The 23,384-nt window shown below is 36.5% G+C and overlaps 1 protein-coding gene across 4 annotated transcripts in view; it reads right to left on the bottom strand.

Moving 5' to 3' along the window:
• The window catches only part of LOC126821498 (1-phosphatidylinositol 4,5-bisphosphate phosphodiesterase beta-4), a 315,174-nt gene that overhangs the window by 128,796 nt on the left and 162,994 nt on the right, over positions 1-23,384 (bottom strand). For all 4 annotated transcript variants that reach the window (XM_056100864.1, XM_056100865.1, XM_056100866.1 and 1 more), the window contains exons 14-15: positions 7,148-7,227; positions 6,757-6,841 (exon numbers count right to left, since the gene is read on the bottom strand). In XM_056100864.1, the coding sequence (XP_055956839.1) occupies positions 6,757-6,841; positions 7,148-7,227 (165 nt within the window). The remainder of the gene's footprint in view (positions 1-6,756; positions 6,842-7,147; positions 7,228-23,384) is intronic.

Genomic DNA, 23,384 nt, shown 5'->3' with positions numbered 1-23,384 from the left:
TATTTAGTTTAGTGTTTAGATGCCGGGCCCGTCTAACCGTGACCCCCTCTTACTTCACTATTCTACTTAGTCCAACTGTGTCCATTAGGGCTTGGATTTGTTTGAAGATTTGCAGTTTCAGATCTGGTCTCGGGAAGAGTAGGTTCTTAGTGTTGAATGGTATGTTGTTGGTCTCCATTGTTCTCACTAGTTCCCTTCTCTCCTCCTTGTATACCTCGCAGTCTACCAGGACATGGTTGGTGGTACATTCTTCTCCGCACTCACAGATGATGACTTGGTGTTTGTAGTCTTGCAGCCGCTCTTTCACCCTTAGCTTCGATATAAGTCTACAAATATCTCTTCTAGGGTGATTGAGTGTTGTCTTTGTGTAGATCTTGTCATCCAGCCGGAATCTGTATGTGTCAAGTTCAATGAGATTTAATTCCCAGATTGAATTGACATGTCTTTTGACCATACTGTAGATTTCCGTGGTGCTGTAGTCTATGGTGCAGAGTGGTGCTGTGTCCTTGAGACCTTCATTGGCGAGTAGATCTGCCTCTAATGTTGACATGTGATGGAATCCACACGAGTTCTACTTTGCTTCCCTTTTCTAAAACCCTCTGGTACAGCAGCCTGATTTCCAAAATGACTTCTGGTCTTGAGTCAGAGTTGTCATTTTGGATTGAAATCAGACTGCTCAGAGAGCCGGTTGGAATGACGAACGTACTAGTCTTTTGATGGGAAATCCATGATATAGCGTCACGAATGGCCACAAGCTCTGCAGTGTACACCGAACAGTTATTGGGCAGTTTCCTGCTTATTCCCTGTTCCCCGTTTGGCAGGTATATTCCAAACGAGCTGGTGCCCATTTCAGCCATCCGTGTACACATGGTACCAGTCATCAGACGGCCAGTTGTCTTCGAGGTGTTCTAGAGAGAAAGCACGTGCAGCAGTGGGGTTGTTTTTCTTGTCGGTTTTCTGTAGTAGATCTAGATTAACCGGCGGTATAGGGAGCGTCCAAGGGGCGATCACTTGGGGGGTCGTGTTCATTTATCACGAGCTCCCCCAGTCGCAGTTCCTTGATTGTTTCCCTGATACCCTGGCCGAAGCTTTTCTTTCTAGGATCTCTCACATATCTTGTATTTTGTAGACTGACAAAGGTTGGGGATCTTTTGCCCAGTTGCGAGATCTTAGCCCAGTACCTTGTCGCTAGTTCTTTTCTTCTTAGGGGTAGGGGCAACTCCCTGACTTCCTGCAGTAGTGCCTCTCTCTCAGTCCCTTGCCCTACGCCAGTCGCAATACACAGAGCTTTGTATTGGATGGTGTCAAGCTTCCTTAAGAGTAATGGCGCACAGTTCATGAAGGCCAGAGAGCCGTACACGTACAGTACAAAGTCATAATCATTTGATTGGTCGAATGCTATTGTTTCATTAATTCCCACCTGCGGCCACCTGTCTGGTTACTATATGAAACCATGTTTTTGAATACACATTCCATTATTACAGTATGGATTAATGCTTTGATTGCTCAAATGCTATTGTTTCATTAATTCCCACCTGTGGCCACCTGTCTGGGTACTATATGAAACCATGTTTTTGAATACACATTCCGATATTACAGTATGGATTAATGTTTTGATTGCTCAAATGCTATTGTTTTTTCACTTCCCACCTGCATTATTTGTGATTGTTTTTAGTGTTTAGTGTGCATACATATAAATGCATACAATTTGCTTTTTGTTATTAATTTACCATAGCTAAATATTTGTTTTGTTTGAATTATAAATCCGTTTCGGTTTCGGGAATGTGGATTTTGAGTTAGTACCCAACTTGACACAAAAATATAACCCTGGTGTCCTATCACCGTTATGTGACCTCCCCGACACACATTATTTTTTTAATACCATACATGTACATATATTGTAATAGTGATAAATGTACCTTTGGTTTAATGCAATATGGTTTTTTGTTCTGACACTATTTATTCAATAAATATTTACATATTATAAAAGTACACTATATGATTGTGGGATCTGAAAACAAGCTGAGGCTTATATAAATTCATCTCCCGAGGACATTCTTTACAATAAAATATAAATACTTTGTATAAGATTGTAATCATAAATAACAAACTGGTATAAAATTACAAGGTAAAAGTGTTTACTCTCATTTAATTAATCAAAACGTAGTAGTAGATAAATTAACAGGTTTTGATTTTTAAACGCATCTCGGGAAATGGACTGCTCGTCCAATAAAAAAACGCATTAGATAAGTCAACGAGTCAGCCATTTCTAAACCACTTTCGGAGAAATTAAACGGTGTACCATTAAATTAAACCATAGTACTAATTAAACAATTTTTGTAATTTCCAAACGATTTTTATCAATATCAAACGATGTTTTGAAATTAAACTATATGCATAGTTTTTAGCGCTATAAACCCCTTATTAGACGATACAAGGGTTACAGTGATACATGGTTACTCTTACTATACATAATGATATTCTAGTGGGTTCTAGTGTCACTAGCTGTGAAGTCAGTTATCTGTGTTAGTTATTTAGTTATTCATTATTAGGATTTACGTCACAATTCTGCATATAAATTTCAGAAAGATAGAATGATAACTTTTGACGTGAGAGCGTTCACAAGGTTCAATAAAGTGAAACAAGGGGCATAACTCTAGACGTAATAAATGGAAATTGCTGAAATTCAATAGGTGTCTTCGTTTCACTAATTCAAATAAACGTTTAAATTTCAGAAAGATCGGATGATAACTTTTGGTGTTGGAGCGTTCACAAGGTTCGATAAAGGGAAACAAAGGATGTAACTCTAGACGTAATAAACGGAAATTGCTGAAATTCAATAGGCTTTTTCGTTTCACTAATTAAATAATGCATATATTTTTCAGTAAGATCGAATGATAACTTTTGACGTTAGAGAGGTCACAAAATTCAATAAAGTGAAACAAGGGCCATAACTATAGACATAATAAACGGAAATTGCTGAAATTCAATAGACTTCTTCGTTTCACTAATTTAAATAATGCATATAAATTTCACAGATGATAACTTTTGGCGTTAGAGCGTTCACAACGTCCAACAAAGTGATATAATAAATGCCATAATTATAGACGTAATCAACAGAAATTAATGAGGCTTCTTCATCTCACCAATGTGAACAACATATATCAATTTTAAAATAATTGGATCATAACTTTTGGCGTTAGAGCGTTCACAAGAAATTGTGGACGATGGACAGATGGACCAACGGACGGGGGCGACGGTAATATGCATCCACATTTCAATGTCATTCGCCGAAATCCCAAAATAAAAGATGACACATATTAATTAATCGCCCATTTATTTTTTCCAAAGTATCAAGCAATCAAACTGATTATCAACTATACACTAAGTTTCATCACTCGCTATCAGATAGAATCAAAGTTATCTTGTCCCAAAGCATCGACCAATGAAATTGCTTAGCTCTGTTTAGTTTTAGCTCGAAAAATTAATTATTGAACTCAGTCAAGACCATTCACCTAATGAACATCTACATCAAGTTTAAACATTCTACCTCACTTAAAAGCAGAGTTATTATGTTCCAAGGTCTTGACCAATCAAATTGCTTATCGCTCCATAGCCTGAGCAGAAAATTCTCATTATCAAATTTAGTCAAGATTATGATATAATGAATTTATACTCAGAGTTTCATCACTCTCACTTAATTATAACCAAAGTTATCGTGCTCCAAAGCACCAACCAATCAGATTGCTTATCTCTGCTTATCCTAAGCAGACAATGTTTATCACCGAACTCCATCAAGATCAAGGCATTCACCTAATAAACACCTACACCAAATCAACTTGCTTATCGCTCTGCTTACCCCGAGCAGAAAATGCTCATTATCAAACTTAGTCAAGGTATTGATGTAATAAAACTATACACCAAATTTCATCACTCTCACTTTAACTAAAGTTATCGTGTCCCAAAGTATCAACCAATCAAATTGCTTATCTCTGCTTACCCTAAGCAGAAATGCCAATCTTCGAACTCCATCAAGGCACTGACTACACCAAGTTTGAACATTCTAGCTCAATTAGAAATAGTTATTGTGTTCCAAAGTCTCGGCCAATCAAATTGCTTATCGCTCTGTTCACCCTTAGCAGAAAATGCTCATTATCGAATTTCGTCAAGGTATCGATGTAATGAAACTATACACCAAGTTTCATCACTCTCAGTTAATTAGAACTAGAGTTATCGTGTTCCAAAGCATCAACCAATCAACCTGCTTATCGCTCTGCTTACCCTAAGTAGAAAATGCTTATCTTCCAACTCCATCAAGGCATTGACCTAATAAACACCCACACCAAGTTTGAACATTCTAGCTCAATTAGAAGGAGAGTCATTGTGTCCCAAAAAGTGTGACGGACGGACGGACAGATGGACAGATGGACAGATGGATGAACCCATTTTAATAGTCCCCTGCCTTTCGAAAGGCAACAGACAGAAATGAACTTAACTCTAAGGGACCTATGGGAAGTATCTTAAAGTTAAGTGTGAGGATAAAGGCTTTTTCTACACAATGTAGTAGCAGGCCTGTAAGGACAAGTTTAAAAGTGTAGGGACTAAGATTGAAGCAGAGACGATGTAATACTAACAGAGCATAGCTGGCCTTGGAAATGTTTTTTCATTAGCAGCTTTGATGTTGTAGTGGAATAATACTGCTGGTGATATGCGCGGGGATATATTATTTTTCGATCAACGTCATATTCGCATTGATTAATCATGTTTTCCAACACTGTCACATAATTATGTTTGATGCATTACATTCATTGGTAACATTTGACATTAGTGATGGCATTACATGTCATTTATACTACTTCACGGAGACTAGACACATGTTCCAAAGATAGGTTGCCAGGCAACGAAACATACGCCCACAGCAGCTAAATCGTCCGGGCAGTCAACAAGTGTTGTCGCATATTTTTACTTTTTTCGGTAATGAAACATTTATAATACACTAAAATCTGATTAAGAGTAACAACTCATGAAGTAATTATCAGAAAACATTAGAATTTGTTTGATTTTTATAAAGTTCTGCCCCATGCTAACGTTTAGTATACAAAACTTTTAATATCATGGATTTAGCTGTTCAAGTCATAAAAATTTACTTGTTCGTATCAAGATTTTAAACTCTGTGTATCAATCTGAAGTCAATCGGATGATAACTTTAGCCTTTAGAGCGTCACAAGATTTTTCAAAGTGATCAAGGGCCATAACTCTTGCAGTAATTATGGTAAATTGCTGAAAATCAATAGGCTTCTTCGTCTCAATCGGATATCAACTTTGGCCTCTAGAGCATCCACAAGCTTTTTTGAATTTATCAAGGACCATAACTCTGGCAGTAATTATCGAAAATTGCTGAAAATGAATAGACTTCTTCATCCCATGACCTTAAACACTGTGTATAAATTTAAAGTCAATCGGATTTTAACTTTAGCCTCTAGAGCGTCTACAAGATTTTTCAAAGTGATCAAGGGTCATAACTCTGGCAGTAATTATCTGAAATCGCTGAAAATCAATAAGCTTCTTCATCTCATGACCTTAAACACTGTGTATAAATTTAAAGTCAATTGGATATTAACTTTGGCCTCTAGATCTAGAGCGTCTATAAGATTGTTTGAAGTGATCAAGGGCCATAACTCTGGCAGTAATTATCGGAAATCGCTGAAAATCATAGGCTTCTTCATCTCATGACCTTAAACAGTGTGTATAAATTTAAAAGTCAATCGGATATTTACTTTAGCCTCTAGGGCGTCCACAAGATTTTTCAAAGTGATCAAGGGCCATAACTTTGGCAGTGAAATGAAATGAAATGAAATGGAGTTTAACGTCCTACTGTTCTGCTCCTAACCTGGGCTAATGAAGACGGGCATACGCCATACAGTGTGCTATGAGGGAAATTTTGCCCGGACAGCGGCACTACGGCCTACTCTTATATCGAATTCCAACTGCCAAGGGATCTTTTACGTGCACGCCAATGTGTACACAGGACCTCGGTTTTTCGTCCCATCCGAACGACTAGACAGCTTTCCTTGTCAGCCCCTCCGTCCTGCATCACTGACAAGTGAGAACCACGCCGGAAAACTTTGGCAGTAATTATCGGAAATTGCTGAAAATCAATAAGCTTCTTCGCCACATGAAATTAAACACTGTGTATAAATTTAAAGTTAATTGGATATTAACTTTAGCCTCTAGAGCGTTTACAAGATTTTTTGAAGTGATCAAGGGCCATAACTCTGGCAGTAATTATCGGGAATCACTGAAAATCAATAGGCTTCTTCATCTCATGGCCTTAAACACTGTATATATATTTAAAGTCAATCGGATATTAACTTTAGCCCCTAGAGCCGGCCGGCCGGACGGAGGGGGGGGGGCGACGACAATATACAACCACATTTCAATGTGGGCGTATAAAAAGTTATATGCTAGATGTAGATGTCTACCTGTAGTATTTTGAACCAAGTTTTTCTCTAACTGCACCACTGAACTCACCCTGCATCATATACATGGTGGTGTCTTATAGTATAGGCAGGTATATACAGTAAGATTTGATAACTTTAGCAGACTATCTTACATTTATGCCAATTATATCAATATTTCTAAGAATATCAGGTCCTCTTCAAATTTCTGTTTTAAATTTTCAAACAATATATGCTTTATATTCTAGTTTTATAGCTAGAAAAGTCAATACAATGTATTAACACTTCCATAACTTACTGGTACACCTTCTATAGGCCGTTTCAACAAGAAATCACCCAAAATATCTTCACAATACTTGGACATCTTATACTGTTGAAATTTGCTGAAAAATACCCCAAAAAAATCAACATAACCCAAAATAATATAAATTTGGAAAACAAAAGGAAGGTAATAATATCAATAGTCCTGGGGACACAGCATAGATATTATTAAAATATTCTGCTTGCTAAAATATATACTTACATTATGCCATAAATTGTCCCAATCAGTAATAATTGAACATTGGCTTTGGAAATAGTAAATTTAAGATAATCTGATATTATTTACTAGCTAAAACAGGTTCATAAATTTAAACATTTACTTCATATGATTAATGTAACTGAATGTTCAATACTATCAGAAATATTACCTGCAATGATTTTCAAATGATAAAATAACAGGATATTCAGAAGTTACAAATGCAGTTTCTTTGATTGCCATTATTACATCCTGGAAAGGGAAAAACACAAATTGTAAAATTAAATGATGGGCTGCCAGGCAACGAAACATACGGACACACCAGTCAAGTCGAACTATAAAAAAAAAAAGGAAATCAGTACACCATACTGTTAGTGCGTTGAGATGATTCTTAAACATGATTAAAGAACTATCTCTGTAAGTAATTATCAGAAATTGTTATTATTATTCATCATAACTATCGAAACAAAGAACATACTCGATACATTTAAGGTAGATCAAGGGCCATAATTTTAGAACTAATCAGAATTCAAAAATCTGAACATGAAATATAAGTTCTAAGCCTATATGTGAAAGACCTGTACAAATGCTTACTTATTTAACCCACATAGCCACTATATATGCGATTTTTGCGGCAATTTTGAGAAAAGTGCCCTCACGGAAAAAGGTTCAGGATATAGCCTGTTTACCACATATATTCTTGTTCAGAATAAAAAACTGGTCTAGAAAATCCACATGAGAATTTCTACCTCTCCAGGTGGCACCACCCTCAATTATAACCTGGACTAACAGTCCTCTTCGACGTGTACACACTTTTGCCAATGACATTGCACGTCCTAGATACCGGTCAGGAAGACATTTTCTTCAGCCACCCTAAAAAAAGTTGTTCACAGCTGACATGACATCCTCATTACTAGGAAAATGACGACCTGTTAGTTCCTTTTTCACTTTTGGAAACTGGTCTCATACAGGGTTACAAGGCCTGGATGCCGGTCTGGAAGACATTTTCTTCAGCCAGCCTAAAAAAGTTGTTCACAGTTGACATGATGTCATCATTACTAGGAAAATGACGATGGCTAGTTCCTTTTTCATTTTTGAAAACAGGTCTCATCCATGGCCAAAACATGATCAGGATCTGCTTCATAACGGCGCAGATTGTCATGTGACATCAAGAATCTGACACGTTTCTGATCTGCAGTCAAGAGCTTTGTCATTACTAACCCACTCATGAGAGATGCCCACAACATTGGCAATATCTCGAGTGGTCAATCGTCGATCAACCATCACCATTTCATGTGGAAAAGGAAGGGGCATCATCCCCTAAAGTGGAGACCATGTAAGCATTTATCTGTGTTGGGGTTGGTCCTTTCAGTTTTGTCCATTTCTGGTGATTTCAATGAGTAGGTTCACAAGATGGTCTGGTACGAATACAATAAGAACACTACAGTTGCAGTTCTTAGGTCTATGATTCATTCACTGATTGTACTTGCTGGTGGCAAAAGTTTGTTTCAACTCAATTGATCTATCCTTTTCAGGAGCAATCATTCTGTTGGGCAGTTTCGGTCCAATTTTCACAAAATTCAAACCCAACCATCATTACGGTGTAACGGTGATATATTTAAACCAGGAAATTACGGTCCGATACATGCCAACATCGAAAGGAACGGAGATCTTTGGGTTATAAACATACATTTCAAGTTTCATCAGAATCGGATAAAAAATTGTGACTTATAGAGGGTCCACAACCTTGGTAATACATACTTTTAATCTATGGAGTACATGGAGCGTCCATTCTGTCAAGCAGATTTGGTCGGATTTTCACGAAAATCGAACTCAACCAGCCTTAGGGTGCAACGATGATATATTTAAGCGTTTTTTTTTTTGATCAGATAAAAATTATGACCTTTAGGGCTTTAGAGAGATCACAAGCTAAAAATGCGATTTTTCGAACAATCTAGGGCCATAATCCGGGAAGTTAAGTTCTGATATGCACGATTATCGAAAAGAACCAAGATCTTTGTGATATAAACATATTAACAGAACACAATTTTTATGGGAAACAATCACTGGTTTTATTCTAAAAGCATAACGTTTAGACAAGTATCCTCTTATCGTTATCAAACACAATAACGATAAGAGGATACTTGTCAAACATCGTGCTTCTAGAAAAACACCAGTGATTGTTTCCCATAAAAATTGTGTTCTGTTAATGTGTTTCCCAATCGCTAAATGCCACTTAACAGATTATGATATAGACATAAATTTAAAGTTTCAACAAAATCGGATCAAAATTGTGTCCTCTACATGTAGAGGGTCCACAACCTTGATATACACACATGTACTTTTACATTTGCGTATGAGGAGCGGCCATTTTGTCGGACACTTTCGGTTCGATTTTTATGAAATTTGAACTCACCCATCATTATGGTGTAACAGTGATATATTCGAACGTTTTTTTTTAATTGGATAAAAATAGTGACCTCTAAAGGAACCACAAGCTAAAAACGTGATTTTTCCTACAATCAGGGGTCATAATCCAGGAAGTTACGATCCGATATGCATGAATATTGAAAGGAACCATGATCTTTGGGTTATAAACATACATTTCAAGTCTCATCAAAATTGTATAACAAGAGCATCGCTACGCTACAATATATGTCCTCGTTCTTGATTGACATGGTACTTTTTAAAATGAAGAGAATGAAATATGAAATGGCTGCAATGACTGTAACATTACAAGAGGCAAAGAAGGCTAGGCATTGGGTTTGTTTTGCAAATTTACAGACTAAATATTAAGGGCAAGGTAAAGTGACAAAAATTGTCACAACACCTCAAAAAATCTTTCACGACATTTGTAGTGCCTGTATTTTGGCATCTAAATGTGCTTGAGATCATACTGAACAATAAAGAAATGGTTGAAAATCAACAAGCCAATAGTGAGGCCGATGTCCCCCGTCGAAATCCCAAAATAAATAGATGACACATATTAATAAATCGCACATTCATTTTTTTCAAAAGTATCAAGCAATCAAAGATAGAATCAAAGTTATATTGTCCTAAAGCATTGACCAATGTAATTGCTTAGCTCTGCTTAGCTTTAGCTCAAAATTTGAATCATTGAACTCAGTCAAGACATTCACCTAATGAACATCTACATCAAGTTTAAACATTCTACCTCAATTAAATGCAGAGTTGTTATGTTCCAAAGTCTTGACCAATCAAATTGCTTATCTCTCCTTAGCCGAAACAGAAAATTCTCATCATTGAACTTAGTCAAGGTAATGATATAATGAATCTATAATCAAAGTTTCATTACTCCCACTCAATTATAACCAAAGTTATTGTGCCCCAAAGCATCAAACAATCAGATAGCTTATATCTCGGCTTACCGTAAGCAGAAAATGTTTATCATCGAACGAGATCAAGGCATTCAGCTAATAAATGCCTACACCAAGTTTGAACATTCTAGCTCAATTAGAAGGAGAGTTACTGTGTTCTAAAGTCTTAGCCAATCAAATTGCTTATCGCTCTGCTTACCCTGAGCAGAAAGTGCTCATTATCGAACTTAGTCAAGGTATTGATATGATAAAACCATACACCAAGTGTCCTCACTCTCACTAAATTAGAACTAAAGTTATTGTGTCCCATTAAAGCATCAACCAATCAAATTACTTATCTCTGCTTAACCTAAGCAGAAAATTCTCATCTTCGAACTCCATCATGGCATTCACCTAATAAACACCTATGCCAAGTGTGAACATTCTAGCTCAATTAGAAGTAGAGTTATTGTGTTCTAAAGTCTCGGCCAATCAAATTGCTTATCGCTCTGCTTACCCTGAGCAGAAAATGCTCATCATCGAACTTAGTCAAGGTATTGATGTAATGAAACTATACACCCTCACTTAATTATAACTGAAGTTATCGTGTCCCAAAGCATCAACCAATCAAATTGCTTATCTCTGCTTACCCTAAGCAGAAAATGCTCATATTCGAACTCCACCAAGGCATTGACCTAATAAACACCTATACCAAGTTTGAACATTCTAGCTCAATTAGAAAGAGAGTTATTGTGTCCCAAAAAGTGTGACGGACGGACAGACAGACGGACTGACCGATGGACATACAGACAGACAGATGGACGAAACCATTTTAATAGTCCCCTGCTTTCTTTGAAAGGCGAAGGACAAAAATAATGACTTTGGAATTTGTAACTTTGGAAAATATGAAGCAAATATACTATTCAGCACTGCGCAGCTACAGGATAAACAACTCAATATGGGAAGTCACAAAGTCTCACAAATGTCTGAATATATCCACTACAACCATCAAGATTTCAAATTTTGAAAACTATCTTTGTTTTAGCACAAGTCCATATAATCAAACTTTTTTTTTTTTTTCAAATATCCTCAATTTTTTTCCTCCAAACTCCTTTTGTTTTCAGATATTTTTATAGACCTAATGAATACACATTGCTAATATTTTTATGACTTCTTTTAATTCACCCTTTCGAAACTTTTTGCCTGGAAGCATATAATCAAACTTTTTTTTTTTTTCAAATATCCTTAATTTTTTTTCCTCCAAACTCCTTTTATTTTCAGATACTTTTATAGGCCTAATGAATACACATTGCTAATATTTTTATGACTTCTTTTAATTCACCCTTCGAAACTTTTTGCCTGGAAGCATAAAGATATTTTTTATTAAAGTTATATTTAAGTTACAAATTCTATACCAAACCCTCAAAATGCTTATTATTCTAACATAAATGAATAATAATCTATTCAAAATTTAGAAAAAACACTTAACAACGGCAGCCATGATAGCTTAGATTTTGACAGTTCTGTTTTCATCAAATTATAGAACGCTCCATGTGAATAAGATGTGACACTTCTTGCAAATGATGACCAATAGTCTATAATATTAAGATTTAACACCCGATTTATCGATAATTGTGATAGTATCAGTAAAAAAGTATTTACTGCATCTTTATTTACCTTTCTTTGTCGAATTGCCACTCAACGAAGTGCTGACTATGAATAATTTATTTTTTAATATTACCAAATCACGTAAATGACACCTCATTTGTATTCAGATATGAATTAAGAGCCATTCCACGAGAAACCATGCAGAAGGTTCGAAGGTGGGGGGCGGCCGATTGAGTTCATATTTACAGGGTTTGGTCGCCCCAACGAGCCAACTCCCCAGCCCAAATTGGCGATTTTAGAAATCAACCGTTTCTGAGATACAGCCCGATTACGTTTTTCGGCTAATTTTCGTCATTTTCCGGTCAAATTTCGACCATTTTTGTAGCATTGCCATAGCCGTTAATCGACCAATGGCGAACTAAGTTTTGGTTGGTGATTATAGTCCGGGTCTCACCCTGCCATATTATAATGGTCACCCAGTGCAACCTCTCTTTCCGTAGGTGTCATGACACTACACAAAATACGTGTCTGCAGACACCTGAATTATACCCTTTCTACAAATTGCGATAACTCCACTGGAGCAGGGTTTGCGATAAAAATGGAAATCGTCTTATTTGCAGCTTGACCTGTTCTAACAACATAAAAAATAAAATCGTTGTCAACTAACCTTCAACAGTATGAAAATTTGTGTCGAAAGTTGCGAAATTCGTCACTTTTCGCGTTGACTTTCCGCTTTTTAAGTGTTAGTATTTCGTACGTACATTCCGGACATGTCCTACGCTATTTCATCAATCTAGTTTTGAACAGAAGTCATTGCTTCTCTTTTGTGGGACTATTTATCAATCCAATAAGAGTGAGTATCAAACTTATCTACGTGATTACATCGGTGGTTTCACCATTGCTGGACAATTTAATCTCATTGATATCAACCGACAGCATGTAGAAACTAGTCCTTGATGTCACATATTATCCTAATAGTATATAACATCCTATTAAACCTTTAACTTATTTTCCGTAATGAAACTACTTCTTTTAAGACACCATATATAAATTCCCATCTACAGTGGCACTTTCCCGCGATCTCGATTATCGCATGAAAATCGTTCACCATATAAGGCAGTGCTTACTACGAAACTACTGTATGTATTATATGTTAACGGTGTCATATGCCATATGCTGAAGTTCTGAATTCCTTTTAGAAGCGATTTAACTATCAATGTAATTTTCGTATTACGAAAGCACGTAATTTTGTGGGAATACTACAGACTTAAATTTGAATACCATACGGGAAATAAATATGAATAAGCTGTTGCCATGCAAGATACGCCCACATTTTGCAAGAGATAGACAGAAAACAAGCAAAATAAAAAGCAATTTTTCGTACAATCAGAGGCCATCATCCAGTATGTTACAGTCCGACATGCATGAAATATCAAAAGGAACCAAGATCTTTGGGATATAAAAGTATACATAAAAGTTTCATCAAGTTGAATAAAAATTGTGACATCAAGAGGGACTACAAGATAAAAAAAAAACGCCATTTTTCGTATATTCAAGGGTCATAACTCAGGAAGTTACGGTGTGATATGAGTGAATATGAAAATCGGATAAAAGAATCTGTTCTCTTATCTAAAGTGTCCACAATCTTGGAATTCCATATTCTTACACTATTTGCGTATGAAGAGCAGCCATTTTGTCCGGCAGTTTCATGAAATTCGAACTTAGTCGTCATTAAGGTGTAACGGTGATATATTGAAAATTATGACATCTAGAAGAACTGTAAGCTAAAAAAGCAATTTTTCGTAAAATCGGGGGTCATATTCTACGAAGTTACGGTGCGATATGCGCAAATATCGACAAGGACCGAGATCTTTGGGATCTAAACATATATTTCAAATCTCATCAAAATCATACAAAACTTGTGACCTCGAGCGTGTCCACAACCCTGGAATTACATACTTTTACACTATTTGCATACGAGGAGCGGCCATTTTGTCCTGCAGTTTCATCCGATTTTCACGAAATTAGAGCTCCACCATCATTAGCGTGTAACAGTGGTATATTAAAACGTTTTTTGAAATCAAATAAAAATTGTGACCTCTAGAGGGGGCTACAAGCTAAAAACGGGACTTTTTGTACAATCATGGGCCATAATCCAGGACGTTAACATTCGATATGCGGGAATATCGAAAGGAACTGAGATCTTTGGTTTATAAACATACCTTTTAAATTTCATCCAAATCAGATAAAAATTGTGACCTCCAGTGTCCACAAACTAAAAACATGATTTTTCGTAAAATCAGGGGCCATAGTCCGCAAAGTTACGGTCCGATATATGCCAATATCAAAAGTAAGCGAGTACTTACAGACTTAAACCTATATTTCAAGTTTTGTTGAAAGTGGATAAAAATTGTGACCTGTAAGGTGTCCATAAACAAATTGTGGACAGACGGGCGGACAGGGGTGATGACAATATAAGTTCAAACAAAAAGGTGGACGGATGGATGGACAGGGGCGACGATAATATACACCCACACGAAAATGTGGGCGTACAAAAATATTACGTGCGGATTTGAATATTTTGTTGACATTTTATAAAGAAGAAAACAATGTTTTGACATCCCAAACTATTCTTATTTCGGAAGTTCTTCATTCATTTGCTGTCGTATAAACAAAGACACGTTATTTTGAAGGAATATATTACTGCTGTGAATTTGAAGCCGAAGCAGGATCGGCAAGCTTTCATTCAAACAATGTATTACGAAAACACGTAATTTTGTACGAATATTAATAACATAAATTTGAATACCATACGGGAATTAAATAAAATGAATGGGATGAAATGGGGTTTAACATCCTACTATTCTGCTTCAACTGGGCTAATGAAGACGGGAGAATTAAATATCAAAAATATCGAGGTGCACCTATTGTTATTACGTACGGGATTAAATATTTTGTTGACACATAGATTTTTAATTGTTGTATGAATCCGTCTGCTTAAATAACGATAAGAGTTATGCCCCTTTATTTTCGGTAAAATGTCTAACAAGAAATTTTTTTGAAATCCCAACTCTAACTCATTTGTTTTTCGATATGGGAGATCACGTGGCTAAGTGGGTGAGACGCTGGCTCGCTAACCTGCATTGGCCGAGAAAGTTCATCCAGATTTTCCGGCGTGGTTCTCCCTTGTCGTTGATGCAGGACGGAGGGGCTGACAAGGAAAGCTGTCTAGTCGTTCGGATGGAACAAAAAACCAAGGTCCCGTGTACACATTGGCGTTCACATAAAAGATCCCTTGGCAGTTGGAATTCGATATAAGAGTAGGCCATAGTGCCGCTGTCCGGGCAAAATTTCCCTCATAGCACACTGTATGGTGTATGCCCGTCTTCATTAGCCCAGTTCGGAGCAAAACAGTAGGACGTTAAACCCCATTTCATTTCATTTTATTTTACGATATTTTCGAATGAGATATGGTTTGTTGATAGAGCAACGTGTGAACTTCAAATTGTATCCCTGATGACCTCGCGATTGAAGGTCACGGTCAAGGTCAAATAGGCTATTTTCATGGAAGTTGGGTCCATTTTGTCGACTTTCATCATTTGAATTAAATAATCACGACCGACATTTTAGATCGAGAATTTGCGAAAATTCATATTCACTGGGAGACGCCATCTTGGATTTGTAGACTAGATACCAAACCACACCGAGACTGAATATTTTGGCAAAGTGGGTTGAAGGGGAGCTAGAGTTGATATATTGACCCTTTGAATAACAATATAGGCGATAGGGTACCTGAATAATCCGCCGATGTATACCAATAAAAACTCAAGTTTTTGGTAACTTTCGACACGAATTGTCATACCGTTGCAAGTTAGCTGACAAAGATTTTATTTCTTTTTGTTAGAACTGGTCAAGCTGCAAATCAATTGATTTTAATTTTTATCGCAAACCCTGCTCCAGTGGGGGTATACTGATCTGAAGATAGGGTACATTTCAGGTATCTCCAGACACGTATCGTGTGTAGTCGCCTGACACCTATGGAAAATAAACTTGAACCTGGTTACCATGATAATGTGATCGGGTAAGACCCCGACTATCACGAACAACCAAAACCTAGTTCGCCAGGGTCATGTAACGGAAGTAGTAGTGCGATAAAAAAATAGCTAAATTTTTGCCTAAAAATGGCAAAAATCAGCCGAAAAACGTAATCGGCCAGTATCTCGGAAACGGTTGATTTCTGAAATCAGCGATTTTGTCTGGGGAGTAGGCACCTTCGAACATCTGCATGATATTGCATGGTTTTCTCGTGGAATGACTCTTAATCTTATTCAGCAATTGTTTAAATTCAAAATATAAAAATTTACAAATACGGCATAATTGTGTGTAGAGTGGTGTAAATGAAACCTTTACATATCGGTATAATTTTCCGGTAAAGGCTGTCAGTTTAACGAGTATTCGCATCGCTCATTTAAAGACATGAAGGGTTGTTTTCAAGATTGAAAAAAAAATGGTGGACTCTAACCGCGTGGAAGCAAGGACACGGAAATCTCACACTACATAGAAACAGGAAAGCAACTCAAACATCTAAGACTCGACTACTGTACTACATAGATCCGAGAATCAATAGAGAGATAATAGCTATCCCCAACTTTTATTGTTTTGTCTGTAGGTGTAACCGCGATTGGGCAAGAAAGTGATAAAATTGAAATGTTTGTTTACATGATAACACGTGGGTGTAAGATTTAAAGGGGTATTGACAGTCTTATAGTGTATTGTGAGTAATATAGTATATTTTGGGCTTTTGTATCCATTGGCCACTATTTTGTGTTGGAAAACAATATGTTCAGCATTGTTGGTGTCAAGACTAGTTTGCAACAAGATGGTGTCACTTTCCCTTGCCCTTAACAAAAAGGTGGGAGTGATAACGCCCCTGGAGGTTGGGGCATGCACGAAAATAAGTCCCAAGATGATCCATTCAGAATTCCAGCCTGTAGACAAACAAGCCAACAGTGAGGCTGATGTCCCCCGCCAAAATCCCCAAATAAATAGATGACACATATTAATTAATCGCACATCTATTTTTTTCAAAAGTATCGAGCAATCAAACTGATTATCAACTATACACTAAGTTTCATCACTCTCTATCAGATAGAATCAAAGTTATCTTGTCCCAAAGCATCAACCAAGGAAATTGCTTATCTCTGCTTAGCTTTAGCTCGATATGTTAATCATTGAATTCGGTCAAGACGAACATCAACATCAAGTTAGAAGCAGAGTTGTTATGTTAATCATTGAACTCAGTCATCAAGTTTAAACATTCTACCTCAATTAGAAGAAGAGTTGTTATGTTCCAAAGTCTTGACCAATCAAAATGCTTATTGCTCCTTAGCCTAAGCAGACAATTCTCATCATCGAACTTAGGCAATGTATTGATGTAATGAAACTATACACCAAGTTTCATCACTCTCACTTAATTAGAACTAAAGTTATCATGTCCCAAAGCATCAACCAATCAAATTGCTTATCTCTACTTACCATAAGCAGAAAATGCTCATCTTCGCACTCTATCAAGGCATTGACCTCATAAACACCTACACCAAGTTTGAACATTCTAGCTCAATTAAAAGGAGAGTTATTGTGTTCCAAAGTCTCGGCCAATCAAATTGCTTATCGTTCTGCTTACCCTGAGCAGAAAATGCTCAATATCGAACTTAGCTAAATAGATTACAAAAAATTCAAAACAAAGCCGCTCGAGTCATTACTAGAACTAAACTATGTGAACATATCACCCCTATTTTATACCAACTGCATTGGCTGCCAGTTACTAGCAGAATTGAATTTAAAATACTCTCTCTAACATATGCTGTCATTAATATTGAAGACTCACCTGACTACCTCAAACAACTAGTGACCCCATATATTCCTACACGCACACTTAGATCACAAAACAAAAACTTGCTAATGCCCTATCATGCAAAATCCTCATTTGGGGAAAGGTCTTATAGTTTTGCTGCTTTTAAACTATGGAATAAGTTACCTTCTGAAATTAAAGATTCCCCTTCCCTGCCTGTTTTTAAGAAAAAGTTAAAGACCCACCTTTTTAAAAGCCATTTTAATTGCTAAATGCTTAAGCTTTTTCAGAGTTTACTTTTTTATTATTGTATACCATATTTTATTCTAATTGTGCAATGTTCTTATTATTGAGATGTTTTATATTTTATACCTTTACAATAATGTAATAGCGCCATAGAGCAATCTAAGTATTGGATTATAGGCGCTCTATAAATAAATTATTATTATTATTATTATTAATACATTAAAATCTGATTAAGAGTAACAACTCATTAAGTAATTATCAGAAAACCATTAGAATTTGTTTGGTTTTTATAAAATTCTGCCCCATGCTATATGAAACTTTTAACATCATGGATTTAGCTGTTCAAGTCATAAAGATTCATTGAAAATCAATATACTTGTTCGTCTCAAGACCTTAAACTCTGTGTATCAATCTGAAGTCAATCGGATGATAACTTTAGCCTCTAGAGTGTCACAAGATTTTTCAAAGTGATCAAGGGCCATAAGTCTGGCAGTAATTATCGGAAATTGTTGAAAATCAATAAGATTCTTCGTCTCATGACCTTAAACATTGTGTATAAATTTAAAGTCAATTGGATATTAACTTTAGCCTCTAGAGCATCCACAAGATTTTTCAAAGTGATCAAGGGCCATAATTCTGGTAGTAATTATTGGAAATCGCTGAAAGTCAATATGATTCTTTGTCTCATTACCGTAAACACTGTGTATCAATTTGAAGTCAATCGGATATTAACTTTAGCCTCTAGAGCGTCCACAAGATTTTTCAAAGTAATCAAGGGCCATAACTCTGGCAAAAATTATCGGAAATCGCTGAAAGTCAATAGGATTCTTTGTCTCATGACCGTAAACACTGTGTACCAATTTAAAGTCAATCGGATATTAACTTTAGCCTCTAGAGCATCCACAAGATTTTTCAAAGTGATCAAGGGCCATAACACTGGCAGTAATTATCGGAAATCGCTTAAAATCAATAGGCTTCTTCGTCTCATGACCTTAACCACTGTGTATAAATTTAAAGTCAATCGGATATTAACTTTAGCCTCTAGAGCGTCCACAAGATTTTTCAAAGTGATCAAGGGCCATAACTCTGGCTGTAATTATCAGAAATCGCTGAAAATCAATAGGCTTCTTCGTCTCATGACCTTAACCACTGTGTTTAAATCTAAAGTCAATCCGATATTAACTTTAGCATATAGAGCGTCCACAAGATTTTTTTGAAGTGATCAAGGGCCATAACTCTGGCAACAACAATATACCACCACATTTCAATGTGGGCGTATAAAAAGGGGAATCCCATTGTCGCGCATGCGTAAGATGTCACCTTACTATTGACAGATCGCTTCTCGCTATGATATGATAGATATGACTGAAGGTTTAACTTTTAGAAAGCATAAACTGCTACCATGCATCCCAAATGATGATTCCATTCTTTCCGGTAGGTTTATATTATTTACTTATACTCTCAAGGCTTTAAAATCTTGGACAAATTGCGCAGTGAATGATTAGAATTTCGATACCCGTTGTCATTGTTGATCATACCGTTGGACTACTATTACTATTACTACTAATAAAACTTCGCCTAGAGTAAATTGATTATCACTGGCTTTGCCTGGTTACCTAATTTTGGGATCAAACTGTCTGATTATCTTTAAAATTAGATGATTGTCTTCATTCTTAGCTTTGATTATAGGCCTAATCTTGGCATGCTTTCACCAAGCTGCATTTTTTATTATTATTATTGATTGATCATAGAACTGATTATTTGAAGTTTCACCCTCAGTCAGTAATATCAACTCAAGCTAAATAAATCATTCATAAGATTTATTTCTGGAGTTGGGACCGATCAGAAAAATTTCTTGTGTGTAATTATTAATTTTAATTAGACAGTCTAGAATTTTATATGAACTCTGGAAAACCTTACTAATTTACTTGCATTTTAGTTTTACAGGTATTTCGAAAGCAGTCTATTTGAGATTAGTTAAAACTAGAACGGATCTACCATTTTTGTGTCGGACATGCCAGGTAGAATCATTAGATTCATTACCCGGTATTGACAACCCCCACCACCTACTGTACCAACTATGCCTGAAGCTACTAATGCAACACAACCTTTAAAATCAACAGCACCATCTACATCAAGGACAATAAGATCTACACGGAAGTTGCAATTACATGTAACATGTCATGAAACCACCCCTCCATCCACCCCCATTGAGTTTAACAAAAGGCAAAAGACAAAAAGGGAAAACTGGCACGACAAGGGAGTGAGTTGAAAGACTCAGAAATTAACGAACAGAGGGACTAGAAGAAAGAACAAACTTTCTTTTAATAGTCGTAATATTACACTGAACAAATTTTTAATAATAATTGAAATATTTACATAAAAAAAAAATGCAAACTCACGATGGATTACATTTTTACACACTTTCTTGTAATTATATAAAAAAAAAAAAATATAAGCTAAGAGGAGCAGATATTTTCGTATAATTGATTGTATAACAAAATACGCTGATATATCTACATAGAAATACAAAAATATTTCCTCATAACAAATTACCAAGAATTATTTTTGTTGAAGTCTGTTTATATTAAAAGGAATGGAAGCTTCAAATTTTAAAACCCAGTTCCTACCGGGACCTCATTTGACCCAATTCTGGCCGGTTCCTTTCAAAATGGATTAAGAACCCTGGGTTGGTCATCCATCAAAAACAATAGGGACCATCCTTGGGGTATAAGAAATAGGTATGCAAAGTTTCAAGAGGATCTGTTAAAAATTGTGGCCTGTAGGCAACACAGACACACTAATTGACGTGGCTCTGTCCCTGGGGGTCAGGCATGCACCAAAAATAATAGAGATCATTCTAAAGGTATAAGGAATAAGTATGAAAAGTTTCAAGATAATTGCGGCCTACAGGCGACACACAGACACACAAAGAGAAAATGGGCGTGGCTCTGCCCCTGGGGGTTGGGCATGCACCATAAAACAACTGATGACTCTTAGGGTATACAGAATAAGTATGCCTAGTTTCAAGAAAATCCATTAAGAATTGCACCCTGTAGACGACCTACACACACACACGCACACACACACACAGAGGCTGGGTCGAGGGCATAACACGTCTACATTATAATATTAACTTTAGTCTCTAGAGTGTCCACAAGTTATTTCAAAGAGATCATGGGCCATAACTCTGGCAGTATTATCAGGATATTGAAATACAAATACCTATGCAGGTTGTGATATGATAAATAGTCATGGACACTTGACATGCTTTGAGAGTTATGTTCACAGATGAAGAACTTATCGCCCCAACCGAACCACTGAGCTGCAAGTGCGACACGCAATAGCGGCATACACGTGAGAGGGGTTCATTGTCAAATTTGACACTTCGAGGAAGGGTTGATGAAAACTGCCGTGTGCTGGTTTATCCTATCCATGTTTGCTTTCCTATCGGTTTTTGCATAAGATTTACTGCTTAGCGTATCTTTGCTTTATTAGTTCATTGGAAAAGTATACACATATCGCCATTTTTCAACTTGGTGCAAACCTACTGAAGACCCGTTAGTAAAATTTCTTAAACTTGAACAGAGGCTGCTAGAATTTTCAAAAAGCAGACCCATGTCTACGAAGGAACTACATTTATGAGAAGGAGAACTGGTACAGAATATGTTGGAAGTTATCCACGATTTAAAAGCTGTTTAATGTTAGCCTGAATTAGCCACAACATCGTAGTGAAGTCATTGTTTGTAGATTAGAACGGTTTGGCCATTTAAATTAAAAATGGTAAAGCGAGGCTAAGCCTCGAACAACCAGTACGGTGGTTACATTCTGTGCACACATCTTGTCAAACCTTCAAAGGCTAATATCGTTGCCCAGAAAATTTCAATATATTCATTTTGCATTATCTTTTTATACGCCCATTTTTCATGTGGACATATATTGCCGTCGCCTCTGTCCGTCCGGGCGTCCACAATTGTTTGTGGACACTCTACAAGTCACAATTCTTATCCCATTTTGACGAAACTTGAAATATAGGTTTATCTCCAAATGATCTTGATTGCTTTTGATATTGGCATGTATTGGACTGAAACTTCATGGATTATGGCCCCTGATGGTACGAAAAATTACGTTTTTAGCTTGTGGACCCTATAGAGGTCACATTTTTTATCCGATTTTGTTGAAACTTGAAATATGAGTTTATAACCCATAGATCTCAGTTCCTTTCGATCGTAACATCCTGAATTATGGCCCCTGATTGTACAAAAAATCGCGTTTTTAGCTTGTGAACCCTATAGAGGTCATAATTTTTATCCGATTTAAAAAAACTTTTTAGTATATCACTGTTACACCCAAGAAGGGTTGAGTTCGAATTTCGTAAAAATCGAACTGAAACTGGCGGACAAAATGGCCGTCCCTCGTTCACAAATAGTGTCAAAATATTGTGTATCAGGGTTGTGTACCCTCTTGAGGTCACAATTTTCATCTGATTTTGATGAAACTTGAAATGCATGTTTATAACCCACAGATGTCGGTTAATTTCGATTTTCGATTATCGGACCATAATTTCCTGAATTATGGCCCCTGATTGTATGAAAAATCGCATTTTTAGCTTGTGGACCCCATAGGAGTCACAATTTTTATCCGATTTAAAAAAACGTTTGAATATATCACCGTTACACCCTAAGGATGGTTGAATTCGAATTTCGTAAAAATTGGCCCAAAACTGACAGAAAAAATGGCTGCCCTTCGTACTCAAATAGCGTAAAAATAAGGTATGAATGTTGTGGACGCTCTAAAGGTCACAATTTTCTTCTGATTTTGATGAAACTTGAAATATAAGCTACAACCCAAAGATCTTGGTTCCTTTCGATATTCACGCATATCGGACTGTAACTTCCTGAAGTATGGTCCCTGATTGTACAAAAAATCACGTTTTTAGCTTGTGGACCCTATAGAGGTTATAATTTTTATCCAATTTCAAAAACCATTTGAATATATCACCGTTACCCTGAGGATGGTTGAATTCGAATTTCGTAAAAATCGGACCCAAACTGACAGACAAAATGGACGCACCTCAAACTCAAATAGCGTAAAAATATGATATATCAAGGTTGTGGACTCTCTAGAGATCATAATTTTCTTCTGATTTTGATTAAACTTGAAATGTAAGTTTATAATCCAAACCCTATAGAGGTTATAATTTTTATCCGATTTCAAAAACCGTTTGAATATATCACCGTTACACCCTAAGGATGGTTGAATTCAAATTTCGTAAAAATCGGACCAAAACTGACAGACAAAATGGCCGCCCCTCGTACTCAAATAGCATAAAAATATGGTATATCAAGGTTGTGGACCCTATGGAGGTGACAATTTTCTTCTGATTT

This window comes from Patella vulgata, chromosome 5, assembly GCF_932274485.2.
Source record: "Patella vulgata chromosome 5, xgPatVulg1.2, whole genome shotgun sequence".
Taxonomy (NCBI): domain Eukaryota; kingdom Metazoa; phylum Mollusca; class Gastropoda; family Patellidae; genus Patella; species Patella vulgata.
This window is presented reverse-complemented; position numbering and strand designations above follow the sequence as displayed.